Source organism: Oncorhynchus nerka, linkage group LG22 (assembly GCF_034236695.1).
Source record: "Oncorhynchus nerka isolate Pitt River linkage group LG22, Oner_Uvic_2.0, whole genome shotgun sequence".
Classification (NCBI taxonomy): domain Eukaryota; kingdom Metazoa; phylum Chordata; class Actinopteri; order Salmoniformes; family Salmonidae; genus Oncorhynchus; species Oncorhynchus nerka.
The window spans coordinates 20,535,474-20,548,496 of NC_088417.1; the positions used below are offsets into that span (position 1 = coordinate 20,535,474).

A 13,023-nucleotide genomic window follows, 5' to 3' on the forward strand; every position below is an offset into this window, starting at 1 on the left:
GCAGCAGCGCCTCTTCAACCTCAGGAGGCTGAAGAAAATTCGGCTTGTCACCAAAAGCACTCACAAACTTCTACAGATGCACAATCGAGAGCATCCTGGCGGGCTGTATCACCGCCTGGTACGGCAACTGCTCCGCCCACAACCGTAAGGCTCTCCAGAGGGTAGTGAGGTCTGCACAACGCATCACCGGGGGCAAACTACCTGCCCTCCAGGACACCTACACCACCCGATGTTACAGGAAGGCCATAAAGATCATCAAGGACAACAACCACCCGAGCCACTGCCTGTTCACCCCGCTATCATCCAGAAGGCGAGGTCAGTACAGGTGCATCAAAGCTGGGACCGAGAGACTGAAAAACAGCTTCTATCTCAAGGCCATCAGACTGTTAAACAGCCACCACTAACATTGAGTGGCTGCTGCCAACACACTGACTCAACTCCAGCCACTTTAATAATGGGAATTGATGGGAAATGATGTAAAATATATCACTAGCCACTTTAAACAATGCTACCTAATATAATGTTTACATACCCTACATTATTCATCTCATATGTATACGTATATACTGTACTCTATATCATCTACTGCATCCTTATGTAATACATGTATCACTAGCCACTTTAACTATGCCACTTTTTACATACCCTACATTACTCATCTCATATGTATATACTCGATACCATCTACTGCATCTTGCCTATGCTGTTCTGTACCATCACTCATTCATATATCTTTATGTACATATTCTTTATCCCTTTACACTTGTGTGTATAAGGTAGTAGTTTTGGAATTGTTAGGTTAGATTACTCGTTGGTTATTACTGCATTGTCGGATCTAGAAGCACATGCATTTCACTACACTCACATTAACATCTTCTAACCATGTGTATGTGACAATTAAAATTTGATTTGAACTACATTTACCTTCCCCCAAAATGTATATTTATGAGCAGTTCCCTGATCCCCAACTTCTCACCTGAATGCGTTTTTTTTTTTTTTTTTTTTTACATTTGAAGGGGTTGGGCAAAGGCTGAGATTGGGGTTGAGAGTTTCGGACTTTTTCTGCTAGATGATTTTTCTAAGACCCCTTTTCCATCTGTTCGACCAGAAATCAAATGTTTTGGGTGGAAATATGTATAATGCCTTAATGTCTCAAATATAGACTCTTAGCTTTCATTTGACACCCAATTTGACATGATCCTATGACCTTCACTTGTTTGTGCTCATGGGTCCTTTCACATGGAAATGACTCTCATTGGGTAATTGTAAAACCATTGTCTCATTGGCCCTGGCCTCATTATGTTTGTAAGACTAGAGTGGCTGCTATAGTAAGTAGTTCATGAAGTAGTTAATAAAACCATAGACTGTGTGGACCTGAACAGCCTCTCAGCATGACACACGCACATAGTGACACACAGAGCTGGAAACTGATTATGACAATCTGTCTCCAGCCCCATCCCTCAATCTGTGTGAGTCACAGGCACTGATGCCTGCAGGCAGTTCTAAAGATCCCTGCTGTCTTGAGGCTAGCTTGACTACAACCCTGTCCCTGCCCGCCGCCGCCTCCCCACACACTGTCTCGTGTTGGATTCAAAAACCTTGTTTCACATTTCTTGCAGTAGAGGAAATACAGAATGTCTAGTCAACGTTGTTGTTTAGGTGTTTTAGTACTGTGCTGAAACAAAAGCCTGCACTGAGCTAAGACAGATGAAGGGGGTGTGAGGAGTATGGAGGTCAGAGGTGCTGTATGCTCATCTTGAATAAAAGGACAAGCTTCTGGATTTGACTAACATTAGTTCAATCTGATCGGATGTTTATGTTTAGTCATTACTCTACAATAACACTATGCTTTCTCTCGCTCTCAGATCAATGAGTTGAGCCATGTTCAGATCCCTATCATGCTGATGCCTGATGACTTCAAGGCCTACTCTAAGATCAAGGTGGACAATCACCTCTTCAACAAGTAAGTGTACAGACGCACACAACACACACTAATCAAAATGCTCTGATGTTAAATGTCTATCTCAATAACAGCTTGTACTGTGTATGTGTGTGTGTAGGGAAAACATGCCGAGCCATTTCAAGTTTAAGGAGTACTGTCCTCTGGTGTTCCGCAACCTTAGAGAACGTTTTGGCATCGATGACCAGGATTTCCAGGTACACGCACGCAGAAGCAGACTGAACTCCTCTCTCTGTCTTCTGAATCTTGCTATATTTCTTTCATGTTTATTGCCAAGTTTCTCTCTTTGTCAGTACCCTCGGAATACAGTTTTACACACAGAGTGAGTGTGTGCTCTGTGTTGGCAATAGGGAAGTCTGTCTTCTGGTCCTCTGAAGCTGTCTTTTTGTCTCATGTTTATATCACGGTGGAGGGAGAAAGAGTGGGTGAGTGTAGGAAGAACCACACATGGAGGGGGGAAGGGGTTACAGAGAGGAGTGGGGTAGGGAAGTGATGTGTCTCTGGGGTTGCTCTGGAGGGCATCAGCTGTGTGCTGGGGGCAGGAGGGTGGCACACACCCAGGGGAAGGAGGGGTGTCTGTCCACACACACACTCGAGCGCACACACAGTGGCTGGGCTGGTGCAGGGTGTGAGCGATGGATAGAAGGGCCTTAGAGGCCTGCCTGACTTCAGCTGTCTCTGACAATCACACACTGTCTCTCTCTCTCCCACACATTCTCTCTATAGATTCAAAAACAGTTTCAGATTTTTACAGAAATGTGTGATTCACTGTTCTCTCTCTGTTTGTAGAACTCCCTAACCCGTTCAGCTCCGTTAAACAGTGATTCCCAGGGTCGGAGTGGGGCTCGCTTCCACACCTCCTACGACAAACGCTACGTCATCAAAACAATCACCAGTGAGGATGTGGCTGAGATGCACAACATCCTCAAGAAGTACCACCAGGTACACACACACACACACACCTCAAGAAGTACCAAAGTACAATCCAACTCTCCTCCAATGCTTCTATTTCTCTAGTTCATAGTGGAGTGTCATGGCAACACGCTGCTGCCTCAGTTCCTGGGGATGTACCGCCTCACAGTGGACGGAGACGAGACCTACATGATCGTCACCAGGAATGTCTTCTCCCACCGCCTCTCTGTCTACAAAAAATATGACCTCAAGGTAGGTAGGTAGGTAGGTAGGTAGGTAGGTAGGGGTGGGAGGGGATAATTGGAGACTTTCATAAGGAAAAAGAAATGTCTGACATCTTTCTGTCTATCAGGGCTCCACTGTGGCCAGGGAGGCCAGCGACAAGGAGAAGGTACAGTAATTTACACACACACACAAATCAACCAGACATATATATGGTGTGTTTTAGTGTATTGATATAGACACTAATTACGGAGTTTGATTCTGATTCCTGGCCATCCCCTGTCCTAAAAAAGCCATGGGGGAGGGACCGACGGCAGGGGGGGGGACCGACGGCAGGGGGAGGGACCGACGGCAGGGGGAGGGACCGAGGGGACCGGACCGAGGGGGGGACCGAGGGGGGACCGGACTGAGGGGGCCGAGGGAGGGGACCGAGGGAGGGAGAGAGCTGTGTGGTAACACCTGGTCCATTAAACCAACAGCTTCTGTCCATTACCTATCGGCCCTTCCTTATGTCATCAACTACATGGCTCCACTTCTACTGAGCTGGTTTGCTTTGGTTTTTGGGGTGGGAGTGGGGGTAGTTCAAACTGTTCATCTTCTTCTGTTAAGACCCCTGCCCATTATACTCACCATACTCTTGCACGCTCCGTGTGTCTTCAGTTTGCTGCTGCTACAGCAGTCCCATTGCTTCCCCTGCTTGCTGTCTGTGTGTGAGAGACAGAGATGTGTGTGCCAAATGCTTTGTTTGTCTTCTAGAGAGTGAATGTTTTTTGTGTGTGTGTTTACATTCCTGGAATATTTGATCAGATGCTGTTTGTTGTATGCTTCAGTTTTCTGGTAATGAGAGCAGACTTTCTTTGAGAGTGAATGAGTGAATCAGCCCAGAGCTGTGTGGTCTAAATATATGGCTCTGATTCAGCCAATGGCAGTTGTACAAACAGAACACAGGCTTTGTGATTCTGCAACCTTCCCTGTTGGCAGGAATCTTCCCTGCAGTGTGGGAAAGTGCGATGTGGTGTGAACTGGCGTGTGAGACTGAACTTTTCGGCATATTTAGACTGTGTGTGTGTGTGCACGAGTTTTTGTGTGTGTGTACACGAGTTTGTGTGCGTGTCTGAGTAGCTAGATCATCATTTGAACCCGACAGGTCGGCTCTTTCCTCCTAAAACTGTAGAAGCTCGGCCGGGTGGAACACCAAAACCAGCGGGGCGTTGTAACTTCGGGGAACCCCTCAGTCTAAATATAGCCCTCTGAGGAAGAGAATAGGGACTTAAATGGAAGTACAGAAGCTGTTCACACACTGTACTACACAGTAAGCTCTCTTCTCTCAGCTTAATGTGTCACTATTACAGAATGCCAATAGTTATTTCTGACAGATCAGCGATAACGGACTAGCCAAGATGTGGAACGACTTGAATTGTTCAATTTACAACCACAACGGCTGCAGTACTACGACAAGTACCTACTGCTGCTGCTTTTACCACAGTCCCAGCATTCACAGTTGTTCACAGTTTATTCCTAAAAGTTTGACATCCCACACACACACACACATTGTATGCTCACAGAAATCCGTGAACAGGCATGCCATGACCACCCACCATCACTGTTCAATACATGACTTGTGAATGAATTAAAGGCCTTCTCACATTGAGTAGTCGTGTGGGTGTGTGTGTGTGTTCAGGCCTGACTACTTGCACTATCATGTTTTATCTCTAATGGCAAACTGGCTTTAAATACAAATGTTCTACATTTTCAGGTTAGGTTGATTCATTGGTTAGTTGGTAAAAAGTTGTGACTGAGTGGTATCCATAGGCACTGCTGTGTATTCATGAATACAGGAGGGGTGAATAGAGTTACAAGGTATTTGGTGTGTGTTGAGGTACATGGTAGTTAGTATGTGTTAGGTGGTGTAATGTGTGTAACAGCCGTATGGTGTGTAGTGTTTCACACACAAACAACAAGCACTCTTGACTGATTGCATGCCCCCCCCACCCACCCATGCACGTTCTCTGCATGGTCCTACATCTCTAGGTTCGTCTCCAACACCTCCACCAACCACTCTGTTCTGCATGCTGTAGACTCACTTGTCCTACTGTCCTCACATGGAACCTGGACTTTTATTTCACATCAACATATTCATACTTTACAGCCAGGGTGGGCAATGGGGCTGCAGTATGCACTGTGCGGGGTTTTGTTCCAGCCCAGCTCTTAACACACCTAATTCAAGTGATCTCGTCACAGTCAATGTTTAGACCATGAATAGTGATGTGATTAGGAATCAGTTGTGTTAGTGCTGGGCTTGAACAAAAGCCTGCACTCCCAGCTTCCCCCTGGGTCCAGAGATTTGTCATGGTACCTGTTTACCACTAGATCTCTGCTATCTAACGTTGTTATTGTTTCCTCTCCCTGGGTTCCTCCTGCCAGCTGGTAGTGGTGTTATTAACACTGTTAGCTACCGGCTGGCCCTCCCTACAGGCGACATGGCTTTTACCTGACACAGTTTGTCTTAGCAGCAGTCTAAAAGAACACCTGAAATGCCACCCTAGCTGTTACAGCGCTTTCTTATGCGCACAAAACCGGAGGATATGCAGATTCTGTTTACACTTAGCAGATGCTTTATCCAAAGAGATTTGCAGTACAGTGAAAGCATACAATTTAGTATGTGTATGTGATCCCTGCGGGAATTGAACCTGTAACCTTGGCTTTTCTAGCAGCACTTGCCAGGCTGTACACTCTTTCAGAAGCTCTCTTTCCTTTCCGCGCTTTAAACTAATACAGTTTGTATATTTCTTAAACACTTGCCTTTCCTTAAAACTTCCTTCCTTCCTGTCCCCGCCTCTCTCCTCTCATCCTCCTACCTCCATCCCTCCCTCGCTCCCCTCTTCTAGCAGCCACGCCCTCCTGAGGATGCGCCACCGCGGCCCAAATCTAACGTTCAGCAAAGGCTGCAAACGCTGCGGATCGCCACGCGCTTTTACTGCGCCATGAAACACGTAAGAGACGTAAGGAACAAGGCCAGGCATGCTCAATCTATCTACCTATCAAATCATATTATAGAACCAAGTCCAGGCATGCTCAATCTATCTACATATCAAATCATATTATAGAACCAAGTCCAGGCATGCTCAATCTATCTACCTATCAAATCATATTATAGAACCAAGTCCAGGCATGCTCAATCTATCTACCTATCAAATCATATTATAGAACCAAGTCCAGGCATGCTCAATCTATCTACCTATCAAATCATATTATAGAACCAAGTCCAGGCATGCTCAATCTATCTACCTATCAAATCATATTATAGAACCAAGTCCAGGCATGCTCAATCTATCTACCTATCAAATCATATTATAGAACCAAGTCCAGGCATGCTCAATTTATCAGATCAATCGTATCATTTTATTTTCATAGCTTTTTCAGATTCATGTAATGACGGATACAGGACACCTGCAATGAACTGACATGTAGGAAACAGGCAGATGGAACTGGCTTATTCTGGAACAGTTTTTCACACTGCTGTTTTTTCCCCCTTTCCTCTATGGCTATTGACTCTCAACCAATCACTTTCACTTCCTGTCAATCAGAAATACACACACACAGTATAATGATGCTGTTCCTCGGAGTGTGTGTGTCAGCGTCTGAAATGGCACCCTATTCCCTATATAGTGCACTGCTTTTGACCAGGGCCCATCAGTCCCCCTGGCTAAAAGTGTGCGCTATATAGGGAAAACGGGTGCTATTTCAGACACAACCTGTGTGTAGCTGACACAGATTCCCATTCGGTGTTGACGGGTAGGCAGAGAGAGACACGTGACTGGTTAGAACAGCTGTTGTCTGAGCATGCCCAGAGCACAGCACCACTGGGCTGCAGCTGCTCACCACCAGGCCTGGCCTCTCCATTCCTCTCCTGTCCTTCCTGACCAATAATCACAATCCTGCAGTACTATCATCACACCAAGCTGTTTCACTGACCGCTTTTGGTTTTATTGACCTTTTATTTACCTGGAGGTTTGACTGTATATTTGTTGATACTTCAGTTGGTGATCTGTTACAATTCTCCTGTTCTCTCTCGCCAAGCTGAGACAAATGCACTATCAAGCGACCTCACTCACATCCGATGTGCCACAAACTTCCTGTAGCACACTGGTAATGATAGAGCTCAAAGAGATCCTTCATGTCATTCTATGATGATGCCGTTCAAAAAAACTGCCTTCGGTCACCTGATTGCAGGCCTTGTGCAATGGCCCTCTGATCGATCTTTTCTCTACTCTGCTCTCATTGTTTTTCTCTCATTTTCTCCCTCTTTCTCTCACATTCTCTCTCTCTCTCGGCTGTTTTCATCTCACTTCATCTATTCTGTCTATTACTGCTACTCTACCATGTCAGCCCAGTCTACCTCTGAACCACAATCATTACGTACAGCACCTGATCTACTGTTTGTATGAGCTGCTCTATACTTTCTCTGATATCTGAACTGATCATTGAGCGATTTAGAGTGGTTGATCAGGAAGATGAGTGTTTGGGAAGAGAATGAGGATGCATAGAGTGGGTGGATGGATATTTGCAATGTATATTATTTTCAGGATGATGTCTGTAGCTGGTACTAGTGTGCCTTTACCTGCTTGTTGACTCTCCAACATTATTATAACGTTCACCTATCTGAGTGTGCAAGAGAGCCTCGGCCATTGCAGCATTGTTTGTGGTCTTTGTTGCTATATGTGTGTGAGTTTGTGTGGCCGCTTTTCCCTTGCTGCCGTAGAACTGCTTCTGTCAGCTCTCTGAGCAGTGCTGCTGCTGTGACCTCATTTCCTGCTCACTCCTTCCTTTGTGCCACAGAATAACACCCCCTCCTGACACCAGCCCCCCGCCCTGCAGACCACACATGGTGCTGTAGCCAGATGGCTCAAAGGAAACTCACAAGCCTCCATATAACTCCCACTGTCTTTAACTGTTGTTATATATGTCACAGATCACTTAATTCAACGAGTCAGTTAGTTGGATCATTTTATAGATTGTACATTTGGACTCCTTTCTAATAATGTAATTAGTTATAGAGTCCAGGTGTGTCCTCTGCTGTCCTGACTGTGTTTGTCTGTGTGGGGCGTCAGGCCAAGGAGCTGCCCACCTACAAGGACAACGACTTCATCAACGATGGACAGAAGATCTACATTGACGATGACAACAAGAAGATGTTCCTGGAGAAACTACGTAAAGACGTGGAGGTGTGTGTGTGGTTCTGTTATTTCTTCTGGTGTGAGTGAATAAATACTTGGGTTGGATTAATCCTGGTCTTAATCCTCTTACCAAAAGTTTAATTCTCCCCTTTTACTCTCCATTACTTTATTCTATGTCTCCTTTCTCCCTCCCTCCAGTTCCTGGCCCAGTTGAAGCTGATGGACTACAGTCTGCTGGTGGGGATCCATGACGTGGAGCGGGCTGAGCAGGAGGAGGTGGAGAGTGAGGATAACGAGGGGGATGATGAGGGGGAGAGTGACGGAGGGATTGGCACTCCCCCGGACTCCCCCAGTAACACCCTGGACAGCACCAAGCCCCTGTCCCCGGGGGAGTTTGACCCCACCATAGATGTCTATGCCATCAAGAGCAACGACAGTGAGTGGAGAGGGGCAATGAGGGAGAAGAAGGAAAGGGATAGAGGGGTACAGAAGACTAAAAAGCAAACGGTTCACTTCAAAACAGTGGGTCAAAAATACCAAATAGATGAGCAGTATGGTTGTAGCCCTCTCGTGGCTTCATGTTATATAATTAAGCAATATACCACAGCTAAGGGCTGTTCTTAGGCACGACGCAGCATGGTGTGCCTGGATACAGCCCTTAGCCGTGGTATATTGGCCATATACCACAAACACCCGAGGTGCTTTATTGCTATTATAAACTGGTTACCAACATGTCAGCCAATCAGCATTCAGGGATTGAACCACCCAGTTCATAATATAGGGATAATCCTGTGTGTCTGTGTCCAGGTGCTCCTAGGAAGGAGGTGTACTTCATGGCGGTCATTGACATTCTGCAGCATTACGATGCCAAGAAGAAGGCTGCTCATGCTGCTAAGACCGTCAAACATGGGGTGTGTGTGTGTGAGGTCACATGCCTACTTCTGTGTTGGTGTAAATGTTGTGTGTTTGGGTTTCTTCCCTTGACTGACTGTCGTCCACCGTGTGTCTCCCCCTGCAGGCGGGAGCTGAAATCTCCACGGTAAACCCAGAGCAGTACTCCAAGAGGTTCTACGACTTCATCACCACCATTCTCTCATAGCCCCCAGGGGAAGGGGAGGGGGCACTTAGGGAGAGGAGAGATGGAGAGAAGGGATGGGTGAGGGTGGGGTATTGCGCTCCATCTCTCCGTCAGCAAGGGAGTCCCTCTCAGCAGCTAATACCATCATTCGTTTACATACATCTTCTCCGATGTTACATTGAACAGGAGAACTGCTATTCTAGGTTCTAGTCTGTACTTTTTTATTAGTTTGTTTTGTTTACTTTGGGATTGTTTATTTGTTTTTTTACTGCCTCTTAACACCACGTCCTCAACCTGCATTGTTTTTGTTTGTTTGTTCTGCATTCCTGTTTGGGGGGTTAGAATGAGGATGAACAGGGCTGTGATTGGATAACAATAATGCGGTCACTCTGAGTAAATAGTATAGGATGAAGTGCTCGTCTTCAGGAAGTATGAAGCAGTCTTCCAGTAGGCCTTCAGCCAGACCATCCAATCGCCATTTAGTACAGCCCTGCCCCAGCCAAAGCTACTTTCCTATTTGTCCCATCATCCATCACTTTCCCTTTAGACCCTCCTCCTGGCAGTGGATGTTACTCCTCCATTCTCACCTTACACTGCTATCCTCCTGTCACACACACTGCTCTCCTCTACCCCTCCCTCCATATACAAGATAAGTTAAGATGAGTTGTGTTTAGTAAGACAGGGAGCTGGTCAATAGAGCTGTGTTTAATAAGACGGGGAGCTGGTCAGTAGGGCTGTGTTTAATAAGACGGGGAGCTGGTCAGTAGGGCTGTGTTTAATAAGACGGGGAGCTGGTCAGTAGGGCTGTGTTTAATAAGACGGGAGCTGGTCAGTAGGGCTGTGTTTAATAAGACGGGAGCTGGTCAGTAGGGCTGTGTTTAATAAGACTGGGAGCTGGTCAGTAGGGCTGTGTTTAATAAGATGGGGAGCTGGTCAGTAGGGCTGTGTTTAATAAGACGGGGAGCTGGTCAGTAGGGCTGTGTTTAATAAGACGGGGAGCTGGTCAGTAGGGCTGTGTTTAATAAGACGGGGAGCTGGTCAGTAGGGCTGTGTTTAATAAGACGGGGAGCTGGTCAGTAGGGCTGTGTTTAATAAGATGGGGAGCTGGTCAATAGGGCTGTGTTTAATAAGACGGGGAGCTGGTCAGTAGGGCTGTGTTTAATAAGACGGGGAGCTGGTCAGTAGGGCTATGTTTAATAAGACGGGGAGCTGGTCAGTAGGGCTGTGTTTAATAAGACTGGGAGCTGGTCAGTAGGGCTGTGTTTAATAAGACTGGGAGCTGGTCAGTAGGGCTGTGTTTAATAAGACTGGGAGCTGGTCAGTAGGGCTGTGTTTAATAAGATGGGGAGCTGGTCAATAGAGCTGTGTGTGATTTATGACATCACTGACTGATCTGGTTTGTCTCATTCTGGATAGTTACCAGGAAGTTGGTGTGTGACTTCCTATGGGAAAGGGCAGGGCTGTGGTGTGATCCTTCATGGACCTTTGATCCTGCATTGCCATCAGCACCTTAAACAAATCATTGCACTTTTATGTTGTTAAAACATAGGATTTTTTGTTCTGTTACATGTGCTGCAACAAAAGCACTGTTTGAAGCTATCGAACTGTGCCCCAAGATTTTTGATGGGGGTGTAGTAGGGATGAGGGAAAGTGTAGTAGGGATGAGGGAAAGTGTAGTAGGGATGAGGGAAAGTGTAGTAGGGATGAGGGAAAGTGTCTTGGCTGTAAGGCACTAGGGAGTAGGAGGGACTACAGGTGGGTTTGGGACAGGGCCTGAATGTAGTGAGTAGGTACTGGGTATGCAGGTTTTTACTCCAGCCCAGCACTAGCACACCTGATTCAGCTAATTTTGGTCCAAACTGAAGACCTTGATTAGTTGGTTATTTGAATCTGTACGTGTAGTTATGGATCCCCATTAGCTGCTGCCAAGGCACCAGCTAATCTTCCTGGGGTCTGACAAAATTAAGGCAGTTATACAATTTTAAAAACATTACAATACATTCATAAGAGATTTAACAACACACTGTGTGCCCTCAGGCCCCTACTCCACTACCACATATCTACCAAACAAAATCCATGTGTACGATTGTGTGTAATGCGTATGAATATGTCTGCGCCTATGTTTGTGTTGCTTCAGGTGTTTTAAAGCTGGGCTGGAACAAAAGCCTGCACACCCAGTAGCTCTCCAGGACCGGAGTTGGAAAACCCTGAGACATACAAAGATCTCTACATATGGTTTAGGCCTGAATCGGACATGTCTCAGGTTTTCATGAGAGTGGGAGAAGGGGAGGGTGGGGAAGAGGTGCTGGGTTGTAGAAAAATATGCTTTTGTTTAAGTGGTGACGTCATGCCAACCTGTCAGCCTCTCCTTTTAACATTTGTCTGTTATTCAGACTTGTTGGTGTTTTTGAAAGGTTGTTTCTCTGAATTTGGCAGGTTTGAATTGACTTGGTAAATTTGTATATTTTGCACAAAAAGGAACCAAATGTTATGCATCCGATCCTGACTGGTTGCTGTGGTCTTAACAAGGGAAACACAATATCATTATACCTGTACCAGAACCATATACACACTGAGTGTACAAAACATTAGGAACTCCTACCTAAATTTGTGTTTCACCCCCTTTTCCATCAGGGCATGGACTCTACAAGGTGTCGAAAGCGTTCTACAGGGATGTTGGCCCATGTTGTCTCAGACTTCCCACAGTTATCAAGTTGGCCGGAAGTCCTTTTAGTGGGGGACCATTCTTGATACACACAGGAAACTGTTGAGCATTTAAAACCTAGCAGCATTGCAGTTCTTGACACAAACTGGTGCGCCTGGCACTTACTACCATACCCTGTTCAAAAGGCACTTCCATCTTTTGTCTTGCCCATTCACCCGCTGAATGGCACACATGCACAATCCATGTATCAAGGCTTAAAAATCCTTCATTAACCTGTCTCCTCCCTTTCATCAACCCTCATTTAACAGGTGACATCAATAAGGGATTATAGTGTTCACCTGGTCAGTATGTTATGGAAAGAGCAGGTGTTCCTAATGTTTTGTACACAGTGTATACTGTTTGACTCTCTCTATATATATATGGCTCTGACTTGTACCAAGTGAGAAGAGTCTGTGGTGTTTTATCTGTGATTGGTAACCAACTAAAACCAGTAACATTGTCCTCTACTATTCTATCACAAGCAAAAAGCTTCCATATTGTTTTAGATGCATAGATTATATTCACATATATTTTTACATTGCATTTAAGTCATGAAATATAATTGTATTTTAAAGCACCACCCTTTGAGTGAATGACAGTGTTGGGTTATATGAAGAATGATACTGCTTGAATTTGTACAATGCTTGTACGTACTGTAAAAACAAAACAAATGCATGTTGCAGGAATACGCTTTCTTCCTCCTGTCTTGGCTGTTTAAATCCATTGTAGCTCTCCTAGACTTAACCCCATCTGAGTCTCTCCTTACCATGCTTTAAACTGTATTTGTATCATATACACTGTGTAAGAGGTGTGCCTTTATACTCCAAATGATTTACATTTTTACCTTTTTTTTTAAACTCTTTGTTTATAAAGTTTCTTTTAATAATAGGGTGGTTACTTTGAGATCCTCAGTTTTATTTTCCACCTTTTCTCCCTCCCTGTGTAGTAGGTGTTTTCAATCTATTATTGT

The 13,023-nt window shown here is 45.3% G+C and overlaps 1 protein-coding gene across 2 annotated transcripts in view; it reads left to right on the forward strand.

Annotated features, from left to right (window-relative positions):
* Positions 1-9,681, forward strand: part of pip4k2aa (phosphatidylinositol-5-phosphate 4-kinase, type II, alpha a) — a 36,466-nt gene extending 26,785 nt beyond the window's left edge. The window contains exons 2-11 of one of the 2 annotated variants that reach the window (XM_065007048.1): positions 1,866-1,963; positions 2,061-2,157; positions 2,750-2,902; positions 2,978-3,124; positions 3,225-3,263; positions 5,983-6,096; positions 8,206-8,319; positions 8,470-8,707; positions 9,079-9,182; positions 9,290-9,681. In XM_065007048.1, the coding sequence (XP_064863120.1) occupies positions 1,866-1,963; positions 2,061-2,157; positions 2,750-2,902; positions 2,978-3,124; positions 3,225-3,263; positions 5,983-6,096; positions 8,206-8,319; positions 8,470-8,707; positions 9,079-9,182; positions 9,290-9,370 (1,185 nt within the window). In that variant the 3' untranslated portion in view covers positions 9,371-9,681. The remainder of the gene's footprint in view (positions 1-1,865; positions 1,964-2,060; positions 2,158-2,749; positions 2,903-2,977; positions 3,125-3,224; positions 3,264-5,982; positions 6,097-8,205; positions 8,320-8,469; positions 8,708-9,078; positions 9,183-9,289) is intronic. The other variant, XM_065007049.1, reaches the window with a different exon arrangement.
* Positions 9,682-13,023: the final 3,342 nt, after the last annotated feature.